Below are 25,976 nucleotides of genomic sequence, written 5' to 3'. Positions count from 1 at the left end.
TGTATGATTCATGAGATGTTGGCCACGATCAAAAAACGATCATTACATAATGCACAGCATTGTAGCAGCTCGGCAGCAGGTGCAGTAGCTTGAATCTGAGGTACGGCAACGCCTCCTCCTGCTGTATGGTAATTTAGAATTCAGCACCAAATCCACTCCTGTTTACATATCAAGTATGTTTCTTCGCTTTGCTTGTCATATCTACGACGGGATTTGAAAATCCAAAGCCCTGAAGGCGTCTCCCTCTCATGCAAAATTTGGACATTCTGCACACTGCTTTGTTGCATGGAGTAGGTGTAGAGAGGGGTGGGATGGGGAGAAATCAATTTGATTGGGAGGAGAGGGACACTCGGAGAACACTACCTGCCTGATTCCAAGTCCAGAGAGGCGGATCAGGTGCCCTGAACCAGTCTGTCTGTCTGTCACAGCACAACACTTTCCCTTTCCTTTGGAGGGAACTGAATCCACCTATGCAGATCTATACCTGGTGCCAGAAGAGGTGTGTGTGTGTGTGTGTGTGTGTGTGTGTGTGTGTGTGTGTGTGTGTGTGTGTGTGTGTGTGTGTGTGTGTGTGTGTGATTGTAGTTACAGTATGGATTGCTGAGTGGTTTATGTTTTAAATTTCTTTTTTTTTTCACAGCTATTTTCAGCATGATGACATAAATTGGCCACTGCAGGTGTCTGCTGGCTGTCTGGTTTTGCATTCACAGAATCTATGGGTCCTCACACACCCTCCTATAACAGCAAAACAGTACCGACAAAAGTACAACAGGGGGCAAGACAGGGATGATCAAATTATATGACTAAAACACAAATCAAAGCAGCTGTGATCAAGCAGCTGGATTAGTCTGTAACTGGAGGGTCTGACAAAAAAGAACCAGAAGCCCACTGTAACTGTTTTCATGTGCCACGGATCAAAAACACAGTGAGGAGTACTTGTTACTCGTACACCTGTATGATGAAATGCCATGAGACGTTTGCTTTTAAGAGCTGAATTATTAACTATTTGCATGAAAACCACAAAGGGTTCCAAAAAAAAGAGGAAGTTGCGCTTAACAGCAATAAAGCCCGTGCGTAAAAGCCATTTAGCATTAAACTGGGACAGGGAGAAAGGCACAAAAAACAACCCAGCAGACTGTAGCAGTACCAAGGGCATATGTGGGGAAGACACGCACTTCAACACTGACGAATCGGCATCGTATGAGCGTCCTCAGTGCGGTGCTACAATAAATAAGACTACCATGAAATACGGCGCATTGATGTGCATCGTAAACGGACAAATATGACCTAATGAAGGCGTTTGGATGCAGGAGGCGCAGCGGAAGCCGCGTTTTAGAGGCAGAAATGTATTAAACCTGCTCAAGTAGCAGGATAGGAATTATGATAGCAATACTAACTGTGAATCCAGCTCGTCTGAAACATGTTATATATCAAGTATAAGACATGGAGGTGATGTGTTTAACAAAAACCTTAGTTGTTATATCAACCATTACCCATCTACCAATATATATAGCTGCCATGTCAATTTCCAATTTCCCTATGCTATCAGCATTAATTATTCAATATTAGTAAGTCTATATCCTGACATTTAATGCAAGCTATCCTGTCTGGGGTTACACACGTGCCAACAGTCAGCCTGCACTTACTTATGAAGCTCTGGTTTCAATGATAATGTGGATGTGAACATTAAAACAACAAAGTTTTAGAAACTTGTGGCTCAAGCATCATGAGGCAGAATATGCAACAGTATAGAAACAAGTTGGTCCCTCCAGGAGAGACATGGGGAACTCACCCTGGCATATTTGGAGGAATACGGGTCTTCAAACAGAGCCCATATTCGGGGCTGCCAGGTTTTCCACCAGCCCGCTTTCCTCGCGTCCTCCTGCATGCACAGTCTTTTCAAGTCCCCATCCGGACCGCAGAGCGCGGGTTCGTCGTCCGGCGCGTCAGGTTCTGGATTCTCGAAGCTGTCCAGCGCCTCCTCCGCATCTCGGTGCTGTCGGTAATTCATCCAGCAACACGCCTCCACATCCGTCTCATCGATGCCCCAGAAAGCCAGCTCCTCTTCGAATAGGGGACCGCACACATCGTTGGGACAGTGCAACTTCCCAGTGCGGTAATAGTTGAGGATGAAGGAAAACACTGACGGGTGGCGGTCGAAGAAGAACTCGTCTAATTTGGGGTCGTAGTCGAAGTTGCTGAACGCGTCCGGCTCGGTGAGCCACGATAAGCGGGTGCCAGGCAACGTTTTTAGGGTGCTCCGGTAAGTCTCATGCCGCACCCCCCCGCAGTTTATCACGATTTTCTCGCTTTCCGACGGACAAGTCATGTCTGCGCTGTAACATGCTTTGTTGGACGACTTGTTCCCACCCTTGCGCCCTTTGAAAGAGGATACACACACCGAACTGAGCATAGAGGACCGGGGGGGGAGGGAGAGGATGAGAGAAACCGAAGGGAGGAGGAGGGAGGAGTCTGAGGAGTCTGCGGGGAGAGAAAAAGGGCAGAAATTTTAGCAGAAGGGAGAAATAGATAGTGGATTATCAACATTGCAATACAAATGAACAATCACGCACCAATATCAGCTGTATGTGCAATTAGTAACTTGATAATCAGCTGATGGAAGGGCACTACACGACCTTGTGCAGGTGCAGTGAGAGGGGGGGGGGGGGTCTGGTAAAATTAGGGATGGCAAAGTTGTTTATAACACAATATCCTGGAGCAGAAAGATGCCTTCAACTTATTAGTGCAACATATGGAAGCAGGGGAGCACCTTCGTGAGTCTGCACCCTCACAGCTACAGCACAGTAATGAGAAGATGTGTTGTGATGTGACTCCTTTATTCCTTCACTGCGTGTTCTCCTTAAACTATGTCTAAATTGATCTGGTCGATGCTCATGTCAATGTTCATTCAAATCCTCCCCCTAATTAGGCCACTTTGAGACTTGAGCCCCCCTGCCTCCAAATCCCCCAACCCCTCCCCACCTGCAACAATCCCTACTTTGCCTGGGCATCCAAGAGTGTTTGAGGGAGGGAAGTGACAGATGGAAGATGGGAGATGCGAGAAAACCGGGGGGTCCCTCTCCCTACTTGTTGTCCCCCCTTCTTCAAGAATGCCTCTCTGACGTAAGGTGGCGCAGCACCATGTGTGTATATGTGTGTTTGAACATGTGTGTGTGTGTGTGTGTGTGTGTGTGTGTGTGTGTTAATTGCCTCCCGAGAGTGTGGTGTCCGTACTAATGTTAGATCTCCTCAATCAGCCTATGTGCGTGCTACACACACTGCTGCAGCCCCCTCCGACCGCACTGAGATTCATGCGATGCACAATTATGGCAATGCTCTCTCTGCCACTTCTCCTATGCACTGCCTGTGCGTGTGTGTGTAAAGACAGGTGGAGATAGAGAAGAGGAAGAGAGGGAGGTAGAGGGTGAGAACGAGAGAAGGAGGTTGGAGGGGAGGGGGGGGAGGCCATAAATCGGATTTTTAATGGAAGGATCGAAAAGGACAGGACAATCAGGAAAACAAGGCAGGCTCAGACAAAGACCTGAAGATGGGGAGGAAGAGAAAGCGATGTGGAGGGAAAGAAAGTGAATGCAGCACACTCACTATACAGTGAGCAGCTAGTGTCTCTCCCCTATTAATGGAGGAAGGGGGTTGAAGAGAGAGTGTAGAGGGGGGGGGGGGGGGGGGGGGGAGGAAGAGCATCGAAAAGGAGAGTGCACTATAAAAGTGAATGAATTCTGCTGCAGTAAAAAGCCAGAGTTATTTGCTCTCTCTCTCTCTCTCTCTCTCTCTCTCTCTCTCTCTCTCTCTCTCTCTCTCTCTCTCTTTCTCCCGGCGAGGTCAAATTATCCGCCCGCGAGCTGCGTTGCTATCCGGGGGGGCTCACGGTGCTTCAGAACAGGCACGCGTTTACAGCAAAAATCCCATACATGTGTATTGTTAACCTTTTTCTCTATTCAAAGAAATGCACCACTCTCCTCCTCCCCCCTCCTATCCTGTGAGCTCTCACTGGCCCTCCCCCTCTCCCTCCCACTACTCTCTCTCTCTCTCTCTCTCTCTCTCTCTCTCTCTCTCTCTCTCTCTCTCTCTCTCTCTCTCCCTCACTTGCTCTCATATTCCGCATAAAGGAATCACATTTCTTTGAAGGAGCAGAATCAAGGCTTCATTTCTTCCTCATCTCACAACACGGTCTTATTTCCATCCAGTGCCCCTCTCTCATTCTTCTGCTCTTTCTCTCCCCCATTTTCTCTTTCCCTTCACTGCATTTTACTCTTATACATCTTTCTTCTATTTCTCCCCTCTTTTGCTTTACTCATTTTCCTGTCCCATTCTTTCCTCATCCCAAAGTAAGCTTCCTTCACTTTGGGTCAACTCTCTCCTGCGCTACCCCCTCAGACCTTTGCTTCCTGGCATGTAGGACACTGCAGTATTTCTTTCTTTCTTCTTATTAGTGTTTATTCTGTTATTTTTGTCATTTCTCTGCACTTTCTATCCTAAGAAACAACTTTTGGTTCATGGAAAAGTTTTCTGTCTCTTTTCTTTTGGGGTTTTTTTTTTTCCAGATTGATCTTTTTTGTTGTTTCTGTATTTCTTTTTTTTTGGCTGAAGATTATCTATTTTCGTCCTCTTTTGAAGATCCCGGACTTAACAACACTCAGGTAAGATCTACTAAGAACAAGGCTATTGTATGGGTATGCCGTCAGAGTTTGGAAACATTAAAGCGCAAATATTTGGTACAGTGTGCAAAAACGAAAATGGATGTATTGTATGTGCACGGATCAGAAAATGAAACCTTACATTTCTACATTTTTGTCCAAGTAGTTGCAGTGATTTCTGCAGGAGCATCAAATCTGCTTGCTTGACACAAAAAAAAATACTGCACTCATGAGTTTCAGTCGTACTGCATCATTCTGCTGAAGAGGTTTGGTCTCGTTCTTTTCAACTAAAAACGTGTGAAACGTGTGAAAACAGGAGTCATTTAGTTTGATTTAGGGAGTAATCACTTGCAATAAGATCTAAAACTATTTGGAAGTGAGGTCAGGCAGGCAGAGTGTAAAGCATCTCTGTCCTGTGGGGGTTTCCAGCCGGGACCGCTTGTGTTGTGGGATAGATTTTATTTCAGCACCATGGACAGCGGCACTCTCTCTCTCTCTCTGGGACGAGCTCCCCTCTAACGGGATACTAAACTTTCCACAAACTGCTTCTACGATCTCAACTGTGGAACTTTTATACCTTGGATGACTATTTTTAGGCTTCACTTCATAACTCCCTCATGCCCCTTACTTCTACTTCATACGCAGCTGTAGCTTATTGGTGAACTGCTGAATATTTTATACACGGACAACCACAAGTCTGTAACTGCGGTTAAATGTCTTTGTGTTCCCTCTGAGTCTCGTGTGGTGATCTTATTGATTTTTAAATGTATTTAAGTAATATCTTTAAAAACTCATTTGGAGGGTCATTTGGAAATGGTGCCGTTAGGTTGCTCTCACCTTTCCTCAGAACTACTCACACTGATTTTTGAGTTTGAGTAGAACAAGACCAGATTACTGATCTTGATGGGAGCGTTTCAGGAGAATGTCCACAGTTTGAGGGTTTCAGCTTAAAACTGTGGAAGTAAGCACATCTCTTTAAGAGCCAGCCTCAGCACTTGAATCACTGTCAGGAGTGCAGTTGGTTGAAACAAGAGAGACACCAGAGTGCAGGGGGGGGGGGGGGGGAGAATGGAGGAAGGAAGTAAAGATCCAGTGCAGATGAAAAAAGCACAGAGGTGAGAAAAAAAAGGAAAATAGGAAGCATGAGGACGAGGCTAAAAACTGAGGGAGAAGCGGGAAGAGGGGGGTGCAGAGAGGAGGGACAATCTCCACCTCCACCTGTCTCTCTCTCCTGCAGCATTTCCTGCCGTGGCCACCATGTCCTGCGCCACCTTGCAACTGCCTCACCGCTGCACACACACACACACACACACACACACACACACACACACACACACACAAGGGGAAAGAGGGTGCGAAGGAGGGGAAGGATACATACACACACTCACCTGGCTGCACACAAACAGGCTAAATTAGGCTTATTCATGACGAACCTCGAGATCATTTCTGCAGTGGACAGATAGATGGAGAGAATGGGGTAGAGAGAGAAAGAAAGAGTGTGCGTGCGTGCGTGCGGCTCGTGCACGAAGGCTGCACTGACGCTAATATATATTAGCAGAAACACTGCAGCAAGAGGGGGAGGGAGCACGGGATTATGGGATGCATTGACTGTGAGGTACCAGCAGCAGTAACCGGGGGGAGGGGAGGAGTGCGCACACTAGAGGGAGAGACAGATAGAGAAGGCAAGGGAGGAATTTGGAGGAGTGCTGACTATGCGGAACAGACCCAGCAGTTGGCGGAAAAAGAAAAAAACCTTTACCAATCACAGAGGGGGAGATAGGGAGGGGGAGATAGGGAGGGGGAGATAGGGAGGGGGAGATAGGGAGAGGGAGATGAGATTGAGAAGGAGGGGTGATAGAAAGAGAGGGAGAGACAAGGATGGAGAGAGTAGGTGGGGGAAAGGTAGAGGAGAGAGGTGCATGAGCAATCTGGGGGAAAATGAAAGAGGGGAGAAAAAAAAGGTGGGGGGGAGGAGACAGAGAAGACAAAAAAAGACCTTGCAGTGGCTCTGGAAAGCACCTGAATGGCTGTCAAGGTGTCAGAGGAGGAGGAGGAGGAGGAGGAGGAGGAGGGGTTGGGGATGGTCTGCAATACTAATAAGAGGAAAGGAAACAGTGGATTGATAAAGAGAGAGGAAGGAAAACAAGTGTAAGGATGTACAACGGACATACAGCCGAGCTTAGTGGCAATCACTGGGGAAAAGGAGGGCTTTGCAGGCAAGTGTTTAATGTGTGTGTGTGTGTGTGTGTGTGTGTGTGTGTGTGTGTGTGTGTGTGTGTGTGTGTGTGTGTGTGTGTGTGTGTGTGTGTGTGTGTGTGAAAGAGAGAGAGAGATAGCAAGAATTACGTCTGTGTTTCTGGTACGCAGCCATTTTTTTCCCACCCGCTACCACATCAAAGGATGTAACCACAAGGCTTCACGCTGTTCCACCCATATCACCTCCCTCCCTCCTTTCCTCATTCCTCTCCCCCTCATCTCTACCTGATCTTCCCTCTCCTCTCCTCTCTCTCGCACTCCCCAGTGTCGAGGAGACCCCAACAGGAGAAAGCGAGGCACTGCAGCGCGGTGAAAGCACTGCGGTCACCTCCCCTTTTAGTGCGGCGTCACACCACACAGTGTCCTCTCCCCCCTCAAATTGTCATTGCACCTCACGGTGCAGGAGAGAAGAAGCCAGATCAGGTGTGTGCACATGTGAAATAGTGGTGAGAGGTAGGCGGCGTATGAACTGAATGATTAACAATGAAATTGAGAGGAATATCATGAATGGATGGAGCTAAGAAAAAACAGGGTGCGTATGCAGAGGAAACCAGAGAGTGAGAGCACACAATGACCCAGTAGCTGTAAGAGCTGATGCACACACAGGAGAAAAACATTTCTCATCACAATACAGCTCACAAGTGACCAATTCCCAGAACATGAATTAAGTAGCTAATCAATTAAGCAAGCAGAAAGGAAATGGCAGCTCCTCTACTCAGCAACACCAGCGTGGAGATCTCCAGGGGCTGACCAATCCACACATACTTCAGCACCAACCCCCCCCCCTTGGGGTCTTTTGCATATTGGTCAATCACCAACACCTTTACAGAAGCTCTTGCTATGATCCCCTCCAGCCACCTTTCTTTTCTTTTTTTTATCAGAGGAAAGAAAGATGTGCTCCTGGTTGCCTCTTTTAGCTGTCTGGGGATGATTAATACATAAGGCCATTTTCAGGAATAGGCCAGCAGAAGCCTGTGATGGAGCTGAAAGCTCAGCCAGTGTCCATGACTAAAATCCTTCCTGCCAACAAGAGGATAAATGTTGAGGTTGTTTGGATAGACATGCTCACTGGGTGAGACTTTTCTCGTGACAGAAGGAGGCAGGGTGGAGGGAACAAGAGGTACTAAAACTCCCTTCTGGGACCAGTGATTGGTTTAGGAGAGGTCAGAGAAATCCTGAAACAGCATTGAGTGCAGGCAAAAAAGAAAAAGCACAATGGGGATATTGTGTCATGTCGGGAAGGAATGCTATTTTTGGATCTGGATAAATCCCAGCTAATATCCCTCAGTATTTAAAATCTGGCAAATAGCTTTAACCTGCGCACCTCCCGACTCTCTTATGTCATTTAAACCTGTCTGCTCCTAATTAATGACGCCGCCCTCGCTGCATAATTAGGACCGTTATGATCCCGCAGTGCAATTATTTGGTTCACGGACAGACAAATGGGATGAAGTATTACTGCACTGACTCCTGACCTGTGAACTAGCCAGCGATTAGACATAGAGGACGGGTATGGGAAGTCACAGATTAGGAGAGAGGGAGAGAAGCAGGGTTTGAACGTGAAGAAATAAAAACGAGAGGACAGGAGAACAAAGACGAGAGATGATGAAAGGTGAGCTTGAGGTGAGTCTCAAGGTCAAAGATTTTAAAACGCACAGAATCAGCTCGTTCAGGTAATGAATTAGTTGAAGGACAGAAAAGTTCTCTGTAGCTGGCACCAAGACGTGAGATGAGACAGAAACCAGCATGGCCAAGGAGAGAGGAAGGGTCAGAGGCAGGAACACACACAAACCCAGGACACGACGGATGCGTAATTCAATCACAGCCTCAAAATAGATTTATTCCCCCCGTTGCTTAAACAGCAGCGCCCTCCTTTCGAGCCCCATCACTACTCTACCAATGACATCCTCTGACAGCCTGCCACCGTCTCTGGTGGGTAGGGCTTTTTTTTGTTGCTAAAATCGAAGGGGTGTTTTCTGGGTTACCCTCGATCTAAAAATAGCTCCAGCTGTAGATTCACAATGCAGGATTGAGGAGATGGAAAGCAGGGAGAGAGCAAATGGAGGAAGAGAGTTCCCATTAGGGGAAGAGCGTGCTGGAGCCAGTTGGCAGAAATAAAGCGAGGCATGTGCTGGAAAAGTGAAGGAAGAAGAGACGTTATGAAACTACAGACTTTGTGTGTGATGCAGGGGAATGGTGATGGGGTGGCGAGGGGTCGTAAGAGGAAGAAGACCCCGTCTAGACATTTAGCTGCCCCCATAGCCTTCCTGGATCTCAGTGATGCTGTGTCCTTCCTGTGGTTCTGCTCTAATGCTCCTCTCTCGTGCATGTGTAAGAGTGTGTGTGTGTGTGTGTGTGTGTGTGTGTGTGTGTGTGTGTGTCAGTCCCTCTCACCCTCCATTTCAGGCCTTGACACTTACCACAGTGCTGCCACGCCGAACAAACACAAACACAGACAAACACACACACACACTGAAGGCACATGCAAGTAAAACAAATGCATGCACACAAAGCAATACACACATGGAAATAGTGTTTCACGCAGACAATTATGCCAGGAGGAATGCACGCGCACACACACACACACACACACACACACACACACACACACACATAACCCTCAGAGGCATGAAACTGCTCTGATCTAGTGGTGTAGATGGGGAAACACCCACAATTTGTGCAATGAGGAATGTTTTAAAATGACATTTTTAGGCGTCAAATCAGTGGATAAATCAAATCTGACAGTGTAAAAGTGCAGTACTCTTTGTATTAAAGCCGCTAGAAATAATAATACAAACAGTGAAGAGCTTTATCAATATGATTTGAACATTTTTAATTCTGATTCCTCCAGATCCAAACACAAACGCTGTTATTGTGGATATAACGATACTTGTTGAATGAAGGCTAGACGCTTTTTTTTTCTTCTTCTTTTGGAGCTGGCCAATAAATGCTCTGGTATTATACGGATGAACGCATAATAAAGCCACCAAAATACAGACATATACACAGACACGGTTAATACTCACTTGCTTTTGGTTCAGGTTCGTTTCGAGTGCGTGCAGAAACGCGCACATCAAGCTTAAAGATCAATCAAAATGTAGTTTTCTTTGTTAGATCGCTCTTTTCTTATTTCACAGAATATCCAGTCTTTCGTTGATCTGGGGGGGGGGGGGGGGGTTTCTCCTACGATTAGAGTAAATAAAAATAGGATTGCGCGCGTCTGTTGCTGAAAATCTCGTTTTGACAACGTTATTGCCGAATGTTACTTATAGCTTATGGTCATGCTGATGATGGCAGAAGGGATGAGTCTCTCGGGTGAAATGAAGCAGAGGTCCCCCCTAAAAACTGGCTTCTTATTCTTTCTTTTTTTTTTTTTTGCTATTTCCCTCGATTTCAGAGCCCCCTCTCTCCCCACCTCTTTGTTATTGCAAAAAAAAATAATTGCCAGCCTTTGTTACAGTGTCTCTACGCTTCCAGGCGCCGGGTGAAGCTACCATTCAGCTCTTCCTCTGTCTCCCCCTTGCAAATGTTTCAATGGAGATGCAGCCTGTAGACACCTCTCTCTTTGCCTTTCCCTCTCTGTGCTTGTCTCTGTTCCTTTGGAGGAGCGTCACCTTCTGCACTATTTATTTTCCCTCAGACGATCCATGTGGGCGGATTAGAGAACAAGACAGAGGGGTGGGAGGACCCCAGTGAATACAGAGGCTAATTTATCATATGGCTGCTGAACTTCATAAATACATATGCTGTAAAAATAAACACCCGGGCTATAAGAGGAAATACTGTTTTTTGTTTTATCATTTGTTTAATTGGTTGTTGTTGTCGTCCCCCCCTTCTTCCTTCCCCACTTAGGCTACATAGCCCACACATGCTCGCTCTGCTGGACGGACGCACCATTTTGTCTACAGGTTCCCAGCATTGACTCTGTCTGACATCAGCAGTCATGTGGTAGCAAAGGAGCAGGTGGGTTATATGACAGTGAGTGTGGAGTAATATGTTCAATAATAATAATAACAAGAAGAAGAAGAAGAAGAAGAAGAAGAAGAAGAAGAAGAAGAAGAAGAAGAAGAAGAAGAAGAAGAGGAACTGACACTGTTCTGATGAAGGCTCTCTGTTCTCAACAACACTTAAGGGATTTATTCCTTTTTAAATGTCACTATTTCAACTGCAAGATTATTTCAAAATTCATACATTTTATTCATATGGTGTAATAATATTAGTACACATGAGCAACTCTCTCAAATATGTGATGTCATCAAGTATAAAGTCTGGCTCAGAGACAATGAATGAGGAAAGATGTTAGAGATGATACTAACAGCACCCATGGGAATGTTCTGAATACATGTATGTATGTATTTTCTGTTTCAGAGGTGATAACTCTACAACAATAAAGAACATTTGGGTATGAAAATAGCAAAAAACACATTCTGTGTGTCCACAAAAGTCTTCCATTCATTGTCTATGGAGCATCTCCAGAATCTATATTACTCACAGGTTGGATAAAATAATGACTAAGCTGTCCGAGGCCGATGTTTGAATTCTTAATGTAGGTGGTGTTCCTCTTCAAGAAATGTAAAAACACATTGTTTTAGCAGGAGACCTATTAGGTCTGAGCTGTACTCCAGTGGAAGTACAGTGGTGAGCATTGCTGCTGATGCACTTATCGACAAGGAACTCAAGGTCGAGTGCAACGCCGCCTCATAAAAATTACACGAGTAGTAAAAGGGCAAAGGGCTATGGGTTAGGTGCCTGTAGCAGTTTCCTTTGACCACAAAATGTTCTTGTAGGAGGAAAGTGCGGAAAGAAAAAGGATGAGTAAAGGAGAAATGCACGTTTTTAAAGTGCATTTAGAATTAGTACATAGAGTTACTGTTGAATTAATCATTTGAAAAGGAAAAAAGGAAAAACAGGTCTTATCCTTTTCCAAAATGAAACGTATGCAAAACTCCACCAGGAGAAAGTTCAGGCTTCTCACGGCTGAACGCAGAGCCACTGCCTTTATAACTCACAAAACACTACATTTCTTTAGTGAGCCATATCTTTCAATAACTCCGACACATAAAAGTTGGAAATTGTGTCAGCTGGGAGAGAGTGTTGGTAGATCATACAAAGTAAAAAAAAAGAAGCTGTTTGTGCACAAACTCAGGCTCTTCATAGCATAGAGGACACAAAACAAGTCAACAGCTTTTATGGATTATAGATCTACACCTTTTTTATGCTCTTCATTAAATCTGACTGTTCTGCATGTGATGGCTCCCCTCCTTCTGACTTCTGTTTATTGTTGTTCACTCTGTACATGAGCTCCATTCATCCGTTGGCAGCCTCCTCGCTCTGACATCTCTCCATCAATGCAGGTGTAAAGCTCCTGTCTGTGCATGTGTGTGTATTTCAGGCCTGTGTGTAATGTGTAAAATAAGTGGAGGGGGGGGGGGGGGTGTATTTCATCAATAAAGTATGTCTTCTTCTTCAACTAAGTGTGAGGTTTAGAGCTTTGTTTTGCACCCTCAGGAGACAATGCATAACTCTATTCTGCACTGTGTCACTCAAACTTCAAACCCCTGCAGCGTCTCCTAGGATTGGTCAAACACATGATTTATGATTTATACAGGTGTTGTTTCTTAACATACTTCAAGATGTTAAACCAGCAGCCAGAGCCCAGGGCTGTAGGAGTTGTTATACAGTATTTAGTATAAAGTTTGTTAAAAGGTAATGCAATAACAAGACTAAGTCAACAGCCTTGTAGCGGCTCTATAAGGCTGAACTTACGCACATCCTTGCTAAGGGCTACTGTAAATGTTAATATCAGCATGCTAACATGCTCACTGTGACAATGCTGTGTTTAGCAGGTAATATTTACCAGGTTAACCAGCTCAGTTTAGCATGTTAGCATGCTGATATTTGCAAGTTATCACTAAAGTAAAGCCGAGGCTGATGGGAATGTGAGTTTTGCAGGTATTGGTCATAAACTTGAAATGTCCACTTAATAATGGTGCCAGATGAGACAGCACCAAAGTCATTAGAACCAAAGAATTATAACTCTGAACCAAAAGGTCAGGAGATCACTAATGTCATTTGGGTTCATCCTCTGGGGAACATCAATGTCTGGGACAAAATGTCCCGGCAATTAGTCCCATTGTTGTGGAGATATTTTAGCCTGGAGCTAAGTGGTGGGACGGCCGACCAACAGAGCAGCATTGCCGACCTGCCGACCACAGAGCCTGCACCGCCCGCATGTATCAGCTAAGAATGATACACGCTAGCGATTCCATCTAGCAAGAATGAGATTAAAATATTTGCTTGTTAAAACCAAAGTGAGTTCCCCCTCAGCGCCCACCAGACCAGAACAGATGCGGCAGGAAGTAATCCACCGAAAGTAGCTGACAGTGTTTCTTCATCAACCTGCATAAATAGTGTAATGCACAAGTTTGGTCGTCCTGAGAGTGAGCATTAGCCAACACAGACACATCAACAGCCGGTCTCTCGGCGGCTGCATGGTGCCGCTCATGCATAAGGAAGTAGTGAGCGGCAGACGCGAGGAGACATTGTGTGGTCAAGAGAAGATTCTCAAGCACTGACGGAGAAGAAAAGCAGATCTGTGATGGTGTCCTCGGCCTCGTCGGTTCACCAATACTTCCAGTAAATGTTATCGATATTGTACGGGTAAGACAATGTGTATATAATACAAACGATAGAAGCAGCTTCTACTATGTAATGTATTTGAAATATGTCTACCGTGTGTATTCTCACTTTACTGTAGAGAAAACAGAAACGATTGCCGGCCTCGAGGATGCAAAGACTACTTGTCCAATGATCTCCATTGATATTGTGCATCACTAAACAGTGTCCACTATCCACGTCACATGGTCTTCTGGTCTGTAGCTCGATGGACAGGGGAATTAAAATACATTTTTGGTACGAGAACTAAACAATACGCACAAATCAAACTTTGCAGAGCTGCAGATTATACGCTGCGTGAATAAAACCCACCGCACAACAAATGTTAATATTGATTCTAATCCCTTTTGAGACAATGTGCAGTAGAATGGAAGACCGTGAGCTTCGTCTTATTTAATTATGAACAAAGTGCCATGTTAGCAACAGCAGTAATGCCTCCAAGCCCATCACGAGATTTGTTAAATGCATTCCTATTACCAAGTTATTTCCAGCACTGCAGTTATTAGGACAATTCAAAGAGACTCTTCAGTCCTCCAGAGCTGTGTGTTACAGCTTCATCGTGTTATGCACTATTGAGCAGAACTAATTACCAAATTAATATACAAATTAAAAGACATAAATACTGTATTATTATGGAAATGTAACCATACCTTACTGACATCATAGTTCTAGAAGGACAGTACATCCCACTGTGATTATTTACTGGACAAACGTACATAATGTGCGTCCAAACTGCGGCTGCTATCTCACATAATTACAACACACAGATCTGAAAATCATTCTGAAAGGCACTAAAGGAAGGGTATTGCCAGATGAGATGGAATTATGCTTTGAGCGCATTTAAGATAAAATAAAATTTGTCATCAATATCTAATTTAATAGACGTGTTCTGTTCTGCTCGCCTGTGAGCCGTCAGCATGTGGAGCCACACAGGCAGAAAGAGGGAGGATGGAGCGTGAAGGATGCAACACTGTCTTAGAAATCAAGTCTTCGCTTCTCTTTCAGTACAAGTGTGCTGTGTCAAAACTTTGAATAACAGCATCCGGTTCATAATCCCTCATTAGTCTCTGTCACCACATTGTGAACAAACATAAATGTGATTAATCTCTAGAGAACAGCGTCTCATAATACACTCGGTTATCCAGTTTATTATGTATCGAGCAGAAACTAATGCAGTCTAATACAAACGTCCTGCAATAAATCTTAACCTCATGAAAGATATATTTTGTTTCTCTTGAAAGTCTTTTGGAGAGATTTTAAATTCAACTTTAAGAATGTTTTTGGAGGCTGTAGTTTGCGGTGTGGACGTTGGTGAACTTACAAATTGAAAAATAGCAAAACATATGCGCCTTTGTAACCGTGACAGTAGCCGGAAACTTGTATTTCCATCATTAGATTCCTATTTCCAGTGTAACGCTCAGATACCTTCAATAAAACATGTTTTAAAACTTTTATCAACTTCAGCAATATGTCATTCAATAAATCTTCTCTGTATCTCTTGACTTTTCCTCTTGTCTTTAAACGTTTAACCACTAGGGGGAGACATGACAAGCTTTAAAGTTCTTGGCAGCACGGAGGGGAAATCCAGTGAGGAGTCATCTGTGCTTCTCTGTGGAGCCACAATCACAACTCTGCTGCACAATCTTAAAAGATAATGTTGTGTAAGTTAAAACTCAATATTGATTGTTTGATAAGAGTCTTTGTTAAGATGCTTAAATATTATATGAAACATATGTATAACCAGGGCGGGTTAATTTGCTTCTGAGACCAAAGGCAACCATGTACTGCACTGAAGCTGAAGGCTACCGCTCCATTTCCTTAAGTGTTTGTTAGAGGAAGATACAATAATCCCAGATTTATTGGGCTCCATAAAGCCTGGAACCTGCGCCAAAGTTTCATTTGCACTATTAAGGGCAAGTTCTTCATCAAACATCCACAGCAAATCACACTGACGTACTGTGGGCACACGAGGAGCTTAAATCCCACTTTCACAGAGCGAAGCATAACTCACATTTACAGAAAACTGCGCAGCTGTGAGAAGCATCAGTCCAAAAAGGTAAGTACAGTGTCATGAAACTCAAGTTTTACGCATTGCGAAGCGATAAACATGTTTATCTGGAGATCAAAACCAAAATACAAATGTATCTGAGAACTCATCTGGAGGAAAAACAGAAAAGATGACGATACGGGTCTCAACTTTGGACTTTCAATGAGGGAGTCAATAAGTACAGCAAACATTACTGCTGTAAACCAGCATCTCCATCATGTCAACAAGCTAGTGTTGCGCCATATTGGAAAAACCTGTCATTTCCATACAAGTGATGCGCTTCGTTTTGAAACAAAATGTTCCTTTTGGCCATTTACAAAAACAACAGGTGGTCTGCTGGTGGGCTAAATGATGTTGATTCTCATGAGAACTCCGGAGATGAAAGTGGATGATTTCAACATCTTTCTCCGAATGCCGGGAAATGATGGGAATATTTGAATGTGAAAAGATCAGTGTAACTAAACGCACCGTGAACTCTCAGCTGTTTAAATCCCTGTGTGAGTTACAGCCTGGGAAGCTCGGGCAGAACACTCCCGCTTTAGTGCAAGTCTTGGCAAAAACAATCAAGTCCTTCACACCCTGAAATGTCCTGTCTGAGGGGCCACCTGTTAAAAATCAGATTTTTATGGTCATGTTTCGAAATCTCTGTTCTTTTTAGTCAAGTCTGCTCTGGTGCAGAGGTGTCCTCTTGCAGATTGATTATGAATTCATAATCCCCTGAGGTTCTTGCCCCTGTTCTTGGAAGACTTTGGTTTTCTCTGTTGTTATGACTGGCTTTAATCTCTGCTTCCCACTGCTTCTTCACCATTGTGTAGAGCCTCATGGTGGCCTGTGCGTCTTGGACCTGGGAGACGGTGGAAGAGGAGAAGAGGAAATCAGTTCAAGATGAGTTGTCATAAGTGTTATTTGTAATATTGGGGTTTCAGCGAGGGTCGACCACTGTTCTCAACACACACAATACCACATTATGACAAAGTGAAAAGAGTTTTAGAATTGTTTGCAAATGTATTAAAAATAAAACACTAAAATATCCCATGTACATAAGTAATCACAGCCTTTACTCAATACTGTGTCGAAGCACCTTTGGCAGCAATTACAGCCTCAAGTCTTCTTGAGTGTGATGCTACAAGCTCGGCGCCTATTTTGGGGCAGTTTCTCCCTTTCTTCTTTGCAGATCGTCTCAAACTCTGTCAGGTTGGATGGGCACCGCCGATGGACGACCATTTTCAGGTCTCTCCAGAGATGTTCAGTTGAGTTCAAGTCCGGGCTCTGGCTGGGCCGCTCAAGGACATTCACAAAGTTCTCCCTAAGCCACTCCTGCGTTATTTTGGCCGTGTGCTTTGGATCGTTGTCCTGTTGGAAGGTGAAACGTCGGCCCAGTCTGAGGTCCAGAGCGCTCTGGAGCAGGTTTTCATTCAGGATCTCTCTGTACTTTGCTCCATTCAGCTTTCCGTCGACCCCGACTAGTCTCCCAGTCCCTGCCACTGAAAAAAACAAAACACAGCATGATGACAGCACCACCATGCTTCATCTTTGGTATTGCACAGGTGATGAACAGTGCATGGTTTCCTCCAGACGTGACGTTTAGAATTGAGGCCAAACAGTTGAATCTTAGTTTCATCAGACCAGAGAATCTTGTTTCTCACAGTCTGAGTCACATACAGCTCAGATCCATGGAGTGCTGTAGTGATGGTTGTCCTTCTGGAAGGTTCTCCCATCTCCACAGAGGATCTCTGGAGCTCGGTCAGAGTGACCATCGGGTTCTTGGTCACCTCGCTTACCGAGGCCCTTCTCCCCGATTGCTCAGTTTGGACGGGAAGTCAGTTCTAGGAAGAGTCTTAGTTGTTCCAACCTTCTTCCATGTCAGAAGGATGGAGACCACGGTGTTCTTGGGAACCTTTAATGCAGCAGAAATTGTTTTATACCCCTCCCCAGCTCTGTGCCTCGACACAACCCTGTCTGAGCTCCACAGGCTTCCTTTGACCTCCTGGTTTGGTTTTTGCACAGAACTACATTGTGAACTGTGGAGCTTACAAAGAAAGGTGTGTGTCTTTACAAATCATGTCCAATCAATTTAATGTACCACAGGTGGACTCCAAACAAGGTGTAGGAACATCTCAACCATGATCAATAGAGATGGGATGCTCCTGAGCTTCATTTCAAGTGTCACAGCAAAGTGTGTGAATACTTAAGTACATGTGATATTTCATTTTTTAATTTTTAATACATTTGCAAAACATTCTAAAAAACCTTTTTCACTTTGTCATTACGCGATGTTGTGTGTAGAGTGTTGAGAGAAAACAATTCATTTCATCCATGTTGGAATAAGGCTGTAACATAACAACATGTGGAAAACGTGAAGGGGTCTGAATACTTTCCAGAAAGGGAAAGACAAACAACTGCAAAGTAAAACATTATGAAAAACATAATGATCATTTTGTAGCTTTCATACAGTCAACTGAAACTACTGGATGGGACACAATCTAATGAACAGATAGGACACGTAAACACGTCAACAAGAGACAAACTCTCTAAATGACTAACCTCTTGTAATGTCTTCCAGCTCGCAGAGAACTGCAGGCCGTCTTTTGGAGGTACTGCTTGCTGAACTTTAGCTTTCTCTTGTTTCTTAGGTTGTGGCTTTATGTTCTTAAACTTCTCTTTCACCCACTGTTTCCTTTTCTCTGTAGACGGGGGTCCTTGTGTTTCAGCAGGCGAGACCTCTGACATTACGGTTTGTAAGCCATTTGTAGGTTGTGGTCAACAAGTAGGCCCTGCTTTGGTTGTTTGATAGATTGATCAGGAATGATTGCGAGGGGTGGTTTGCTGTGCATGCAACACTTCTGTGTATCCAACAACACTTAAATCAGAGTAAATAATATTCTATCAGTCTGTCGATTAGGCATGGAAAAGAGAACAGTGCAAGTTTACCTTTTGAATCGAGCAGCAGTTGTAGCGTGACATGTGAATTTACCTTACTTGATCCACGTACTGCGATGTGACTATTGCGCATGCGCACATTGGGATGTTGCTGAGATGTTAAGTTGGGCAGCCCTACTACAAGACACAGCAGTCACCACGCTACCAGACATCTTGTGGGGGGGTCATAAGGTTATTAAGAGAGCAGCAGATAAAAGAAAACGCGAGTTTACAAATCTAAAAACAAGCAGATGTTGGATATTTAACCTTCTGCTTCTTAGAGATCCGTTTAAGGTAAGACTGAACTTGGATGTTTTCAATTCTGTCATTGACAAAAACACTTATTTCACGGCATTTTACAAATGTCAGTATAGCTACATAGAAATTGTAATGTTTTATTCATACTTTTTAAACATTTAAGGCAGCCAGGAACCACATAAACTACAAAACAAGTCATGAGACACAGATCTAAAAACACACAATTCATACAACACTGGAACCATTATGCAAAAATAACAGATCGTGTGCTTTTCAGTTCTCATGAGCACTCCGGAGAAGGAAGAGGATGATATCAATATCTGTCTCCGAAGGCTGGGGGGGGGGGAAACATGTTGGGAAATGATGGTCTGAAAAGATCAGTGTAACTAAACGCACCATGAACTCTCAGCTGTTTAAATCCCTGTGTGAGTTACAGCCTGGGAAGCTCGGGCAGAACACTCCCGCTTTAGTGCAAGTCTTGGCAAAAACAATCAAGTCCTTCACACCCTGAAATGTCCTGTCTGAGGGGCCACCTGTTAAAAATCAGATTTTTATGGTCATGTTTCGAAATCTCTGTTCTTTTTAGTCAAGTCTGCTCTGGTGCAGAGGTGTCCTCTTGCAGATTGATTATGAATTCATAATCCCCTGAGGTTCTTGCCCCTGTTCTTGGAAGACTTTGGCTTTCTCTCCCTCTTCTGCGCTGAGTCTCTGTTGTTATGACTGGCTTTAATCTCTGCTTCCCACTGCTTCTTCACCATTGTGTAGAGCCTCATGGTGGCCTGTGCGTCTTGGACCTGGGAGACGGTGGAAGAGGAGAAGAGGAAATCCGTTCAAGATGATGTTATTTGTAATTTTGGGTTTTCTAAATAAACTGTCATTTATGTTTATTTTTTTAAGTGTGCTTTGTGTTCGATGACTTACGGATGAATGTTCACCCTGTTGGACCTTAACGTTGAGTATTTCTCTGCAGAGGAGTTTCAGCGAGGGTCGACCGCTCTTTAAAAAAAAGATAATAAAAAGATCAGTCGCATAATATATATTTTTTTAAAACACACTTATTCTGATCCTTTGGTGAAGTGGGGTCCATGTGCACACAGTCAACAAGTGTAAGTACCTTTACAGACTTCTTAAAAGGTTTGTACTTCTGCGTGTCCCGGATTTTCTTTTTTGGATGATCCAGGAGTAAAATCTGAAACCGGAGTTTAAGATTTACATGTGCTTTCATTTATTTTGAAAATGATTGTTGTTGCTTCTCAGATATTATATCCGTGCTACCTTTAAGTCGTTGTGTATGGCGTGTCCAACCACTATTCTGCCTTGCAGGATCTCAGCAACCTCCCTCTGCACAGTCTGCACATCCTCTCCTGCAGCGAGGCAAACAGATCAACAGATAGAATTATAGCCTGACAGTTTATGGTGCATGCAGACTATTTTAAAAGCAATAAACTATAACTTGTTTATTGTTCACTACAACTACTTTCGTGATTCACCCTCTATGATGTCCTCTGGTCGGATGCCACTGACAGCTGTCCTGTAGTCGGTCACCTTCTCTGTGGGTTTCACATATTTGTCATATATGCATTTCCCAAACTGGTTCACGAGGGACACACGAGCCAAGATGCTGTCCTCTCCATCAGGACCGACTCCCACCATCTCGCAATCAATGGCCACGGCTCTGGTGAGGCTAACGGTTGGTACAGGGTGATAAGAGGACAGTCTTCACTACTACATCAACCTGCCTGAGTAAGATCTGTTGTTGCATATATTGTTAATCACATTCAGCTTTATTGGCCAAGTATGTACACATACAAGGACACAGACTTTGTCGTCACTCACCCCTCAAAAGCTTTCTCCTTGACCAGTGAGCTCTCCGTGTCCTTGTTCTTGTGAATGCCCTGCTTCTTCCTCATGATCTCTGCAGCCTCAGCTCCCACTGTAGCCTCAATGTCATCAGGGTCTACATCGTCAAACCAGAGGTCCTTTCTGCAAACACAAAGAACAAGATGAAGTTAGCAGCCACACTTGCTCTAAACACCTGAATATTAGCAGAAGTTAGTGCAGAACACTTACTCTGTAGGTTTCTTCTCTTCATCCACAGGCTTCTCCTTCTTCTTCTCCTCCTTCTTCTTCTTCTTCTTGGCTGCCTGCTCGTCGTTTGATTTTCCACTGTCCTTTTTCCTTTTTAGAGCCGCAGACGGTTTTGTCTCCGAGACAGCGGGAACCTTTGAGTTCACCGGAGCGTCCTTGGGGACAACACTTTTAGGAGAAGTTTTGTGCTTCACCTTTTTCCCGGTGTCCGTCTGCCCTGGACAGACATTGTTCTTGGACATATTTTTAGATTTTTTTTCTTTAGCCTCCTTTTCTTGCAGAGCACCATTCAGAGGTTTTGGTGCAATAGGCTGCTTCTTCTCTGGTTGACTTGCCTTTAACATCTGTGGAAAGTTTGGCAAAGTTGTGAACAATCTTAAGGAAACTACTGGAAGGGACACAATCTAATGAACAGATAGGACACGTCAACATGTTAACAAGAGACAAACTCTCTAAATGACTAACCTCTTGTAATGTCTTCCAGTTAGCAGAGAACTGCAGGCCGTCTTTTGGAGGTACTGCCTGCTGAACTTTAGCTTTCTCTTGTTTCTTGGGTTGTGGCTTTATGTTCTTAAACTTCTCTTTCATCCACTGTTTCCTTTTCTTTTTCACTGTGTAGGTTTTCTCTGTAGATGTGGGTCCTTGTTTTTTAGCAGGCGACACTTTTGTCTTTTCCTTCACATCTGGCATTATGGCCACTTTCGGTAAAATATTTTGCATTCTTTGGTTAAAGTATGTGAAGTCTGTTACCCGTCCTCAGCCACGCTGCACCGTCAGAGCTGCGTCACTCGGTTACGGTTTAACGTTAAACGACTAACGGTCAACACCGTCTCACCAACTAATGTTTCCCCGGAGGAAGTTTACCGTGTAGCCGCACCGACGCAGAGGAATTGTTCGGATGTTTTACTTATCTGCTGACAAAATTGCTCAGTAAACTTCAGCTGCACCAAAGCCATGCTGAAATGTATATTTCCGAGAGGTGCACCAGCCAAATGTGTCCGTCTAAAACACGAACTCGTAAGATGCATGTGTGTAGTTAGTTATTAAGGTAAACAATCTAACGACTACTGTGCCGTTTTTCAACTAATATTCACTCCGAATTATATTATATGTTAATACGTTAAAAATATATTTTTCTTGCTGCTTATTTAGATTTCTTATTCCAAATGTAGAAACTCGTTTTGTTGCAAACGTTTCATATCGGACCGATAATCGCATGGGACCAAACGTAGGGAAGCTGTTGACAGCTTTGAAAAGAAGCAGAAGTTTAGTTTTTAACGTTTTTTATTTACATTTTGTATAAATACGTCGTGTCGCATATACCAAGGACATCTTAATCAATAGCAAAAGCCGAGTTCAGGTTAGTAGGAACATATCTGGTAGCGTTCTTCGAGAGGCACACATCTGAGTGTTTGTACTAGCACTTATATGATCCAAAAATATACTTATAGGTATGTGAGTGGAGCTTATATTGCAGTCTGGAGCTTCATACATTCCTTGAATTGACACTTCTTCATCGTACCTTTCTGTGGTTTTGATATGGTTTCAGATCATGGTGGTAAACTCTCCCTCTCCTATGCCCGAGAGAGCCATTTATGGGTTTGTCCTGTTCCTTGGCTCAAAGTTTGGCTTCTGTAAGTCATATATTTCAATTTCACTCTTCCAATATTAAAATGATAAACATTTATCATTCAAATAGAGACACTGCAGTAAATTCAATAGCATCTTTAATACACAGGTATGTTTAATATACAGTTCATTCCAGTGGGGTTAAAACAATTGCAATCAGATCTGACTTTAAAAAACGTTTATATATTTTGTGTCAAATGTTTTGCTGTTGAAACAAAATGAATCTACTGTATTTCTGTAACATACTATAAAATACAGTGTATATCAATTTAATGTATTGATTAAATATTGTACAGAACAATGTACCTTAAATATAAAAAAGAAAATGAGTCAGATGTAGTCATTCAACACATGTACTGTGTGTGTGTGTGTGTGTGTGTGTGTGTGTGTGTGTGTGTGTGTGTGTGTGTGTAATACCTTCAAGGAAAGCCTTATCATTTATTCCCCAATGTCAAACGGTTGAATACGTATCCAAACAAAATAAAAACCTGTCAACCATGTCTGCAATAAAACATTAACTTTCCTTTCTTCTCTCCACAGTTATGTATTGCCTGTGGGCATTTATACCAGAGGAGTGGCTTCATTCAATAGGGCTCACTTACTGGCCTCAAAAGTAAGTCGAAAATCCTGATCGGATAGCAGTTATCCAATAGATAGTGTGCAAACACGTGACAAAACTGTGTGACGTATGCGTGCGACGCCATGTTGGATGATATACAAATCAAAAATGGCGTCTAAAGCGAACAAGAACAGCAATACAACTCCGACTTCTTCAAAGTATTGTGACTCTCTGGAGTCCTCTGCAAAGGCAAGATTCAGAGGAAAAAGTCCAAATTTGCGGCCGTGACCCGTACACGCTAAAGCCGTTGGATTATATTGAGGATTTAGATTCATTACCGCCGATTGAATATCCGGATATTGTGAACTACCTTGTGCTACAAACGTCGTGGGCAACCAACACACAAATGATGCTTATAATGTCTTTGTTTCTGGCTGGGTTGGTAGTCTTCTTACCAATCCACTGAAAGATGACAGGGTGCTCGTCCATGCCAAGTCATGTCCAAGTAGTCTCAAGAATATGACAAACAAAAACATGCACAGAAGAAAAGAGCAAATGGCTGCCATCACATGTAAAGAAAGTGCCTTATTTACCAGTCAGCGATGTGGAGAAGTAAGGTCTTACAGTGTTCGGGTATATCATAAGCACAAATGTTTAACGTAAACATTGAAAACAGCTTTAGCATGAGCTCTTACCAGATATAAAGTGGACGCCACACACACGGGTTCTTCTGTTAAATCCTCACGAGTTATGTTTTGCTAAACCAGCTGACGGCGTTCGGTAGACAGCAATTCATCCCTCTTTTGTGGATCGTTGTTTGTGATGATTTTAGGAAATCTAAAGAACCGTTTCTCTGGGTCACGTGTAGCGTTATGACCACAATTATACACTGCGCACACGATCGGCATTTTCTTTCAATCTTAGACGTTTAAATACAAAGAAAATTACGAAGCGTTGCAGCAACTCACACGTGAACGGGCGCCATCTTGGTTGTGTATATCATCCAACATGGCTGACTTACGGGTTGGGACGTAAGCGTGACGTCACATGCACACGATCTATAACAAGTCCCCTCTCTTGAGTTTTAATGAAACGGTGTGCCTCTGGAAATACTGTAATAGCAATTTAAATGTCTACTGTTTAATTATGTACAAGTTTCCTATGTTAAACAAGCCAACTGCCATGTGATGCTAACATAGGAGTGTCGGTTGGATCAAACCAGGGCCAACTACCATTTCATGTTAATTCAAGACAGACGCATCCTGATCAAACTGATTAACTCACTGAGACATAACTATTACCTTACAAGCATCAAAGGGCAGTTTGGCCCGGTCCCCTGTGGTTTTTCATCACCTCGTCTCCAAACCAAATTGTATAAAATGCCTGTGTGTTCTCCGCCAACCTGCGCCCTCCTACAGACTACGCCAGTGCTCTGTAGGACTGGTGCCTTTGCGATCTCAAATAAATGCACAAAGACTACTCTGTCTCTATCACCATTTATTTGATTTTATATACATCTCTCCAGAGTAAAGCAGGAAAACTTCCACAACAATACACACGCCACATTAGAAGTTTTATGATCCGTTAACGTGAACATTTCTCTTTCTCGTGCAGATATTGGGCCCTTGCTGCACCCATCTATCTGCTGGTTGCATTAATGATCTCCGTGGTGTTGTTGTTCGGGGTGAACATGAACAACACGGCTCCACTCGACTCTGTGGACAACTTCACAGGTGAGGACTAGCCATAGGCTAACTGCGACCTACTGGTTAGGTGACAATGCACCTGTGTGGCAACATTACCAGCCCCCACATGTACAGTCTTAGTTCTACAGTATGTCTTCTGCTATGCGTATGATTTCTAAATGACTCTAGGAAAATCATTTTAAAAAGATACCATGACCTGTATATTATAATCTTATATAAATATATATTTAATAGTTAATCTAACAGTCTGAACTTCCTGACCCTAACGCCCTTCTATGTTTCCTTTTTGTCACAGATGTGTACGCTCAAGGCCAGAGGACTACAGACTACCACAAGGGGGGAATACCAAGACTAAAAGATGTTGACATTAGTGAAGTCAACAAAATGTTCTATTTATCACCCAAGCTATAACAAACAAACTGATTTAAGCTGGAGGCAGAGTAGAAATGAGGCTGTCACTGTTTACTCTTTGTTTGTAAAATAAGGATAAGTAATAATAAGGATTTAATTATTTATTCGGGAACAACGCGACATGGGGAAAATGTGTTATGAAAGAATTTTCTGATTGTTTATGGATCTATATTGGACAAAATGATTGTGTGGTGTTAAAACAGTGATATGCTGAATGTGATGTAACAATTAACCTGCTTGTCAGAGCAACTCGTACATTGTATGAAAAAGGTAGCATATGATTATATTTAATAAATCACATTTTATACACATTTGTTTTGTGCAATACTATGCTTTTGAGTACATCATTATATGACTAAGAAGCGATGATATCTTATATACATAATATAATATTAGTGTCCACTGCTAGACATGTAGGGGTGAGGTTGCATTACAGGTGCTGGAGCTGTTTAGGGTTTGTGTTTGAAATGCCCTGATTTTGACTTTAAAGCGCAACTGGACAAGATACACCCATCTGCAACACAGATCTACCATTCAGTGACCGTGTATTATTTGTATTATAGTCTGTTACCTGTATTTGCATTTTAAGCCCTTTGTGAGTTCAAATAAAATGTATTTACTTTAATATTTTGAGTCAGCTTTTTTGTTTTGTACGAGTTTGGAGTCGGACCATTTCGATTTATGGATGTTGAATTTACCCAGAATATCTGTCCAAACATAAACTTGAACGTTCACAGTGAAAGAACTAATTAAATACTGTTCCTCTATCTGAA

General features: G+C 43.3%; 3 protein-coding genes across 7 annotated transcripts in view; 1 reads left to right on the top strand and 2 right to left on the bottom strand.

Annotated features, from left to right (window-relative positions):
* The window catches only part of LOC115024650 (potassium voltage-gated channel subfamily C member 1-like), a 53,205-nt gene extending 42,664 nt beyond the window's left edge, over positions 1–10,541 (bottom strand). The window contains exons 1-2 of one of the 2 annotated variants that reach the window (XM_029456419.1): positions 9,938–10,541; positions 1,793–2,481 (exon numbers count right to left, since the gene is read on the bottom strand). In XM_029456419.1, the coding sequence (XP_029312279.1) occupies positions 1,793–2,413 (621 nt within the window). In that variant the 5' untranslated portion in view covers positions 2,414–2,481; positions 9,938–10,541. The remainder of the gene's footprint in view (positions 1–1,792; positions 2,482–9,937) is intronic. The other variant, XM_029456418.1, reaches the window with a different exon arrangement.
* A 5,140-nt stretch (positions 10,542–15,681) lies between these two features.
* Positions 15,682–21,653, bottom strand: rexo4 (REX4 homolog, 3'-5' exonuclease). Of its 2 annotated transcripts, XM_029456526.1 has the most exons (9): positions 21,364–21,653; positions 20,881–21,242; positions 20,647–20,793; positions 20,301–20,494; positions 20,086–20,174; positions 19,925–19,999; positions 19,732–19,806; positions 19,471–19,604; positions 15,682–16,365 (listed from the first exon to the last, which is right to left on the bottom strand). In XM_029456526.1, the coding sequence occupies exons 1-9, from the start codon at positions 21,616–21,618 to the stop codon at positions 16,341–16,343; spliced, it is 1,356 nt and encodes a 451-aa protein (XP_029312386.1). In that variant the 5' UTR covers positions 21,619–21,653; the 3' UTR covers positions 15,682–16,340. The 2 variants fall into 2 exon arrangements, with proteins under 2 accessions (XP_029312386.1, XP_029312385.1); XM_029456525.1 differs by lacking the exon at positions 15,682–16,365 and having other exon boundaries at positions 18,934–19,604.
* A 169-nt stretch (positions 21,654–21,822) lies between these two features.
* Positions 21,823–25,828, top strand: pigp (phosphatidylinositol glycan anchor biosynthesis, class P). 3 transcript variants are annotated; one of them, XM_029456529.1, is made up of 5 exons: positions 21,823–21,946; positions 22,448–22,532; positions 23,068–23,140; positions 24,701–24,819; positions 25,088–25,828. In XM_029456529.1, exons 2-5 carry the CDS (start codon positions 22,451–22,453, stop codon positions 25,201–25,203), a joined length of 390 nt encoding a protein of 129 aa, XP_029312389.1. In that variant the 5' UTR covers positions 21,823–21,946; positions 22,448–22,450; the 3' UTR covers positions 25,204–25,828. The 3 variants fall into 3 exon arrangements, with proteins under 3 accessions (XP_029312389.1, XP_029312388.1, XP_029312387.1); XM_029456528.1 differs by lacking the exon at positions 21,823–21,946 and adding an exon at positions 22,022–22,349; XM_029456527.1 differs by lacking the exon at positions 21,823–21,946 and adding an exon at positions 22,027–22,258.
* Positions 25,829–25,976: the final 148 nt, after the last annotated feature.

The sequence above is a fragment of the Cottoperca gobio genome, chromosome 19 (genome assembly GCF_900634415.1).
Source record: "Cottoperca gobio chromosome 19, fCotGob3.1, whole genome shotgun sequence".
NCBI classification, from domain to species: Eukaryota; Metazoa; Chordata; class Actinopteri; order Perciformes; family Bovichtidae; genus Cottoperca; species Cottoperca gobio.
The sequence above is the reverse complement of the archived record's forward strand: the minus strand, read 5'-3'. Positions and strand labels throughout refer to the sequence as shown.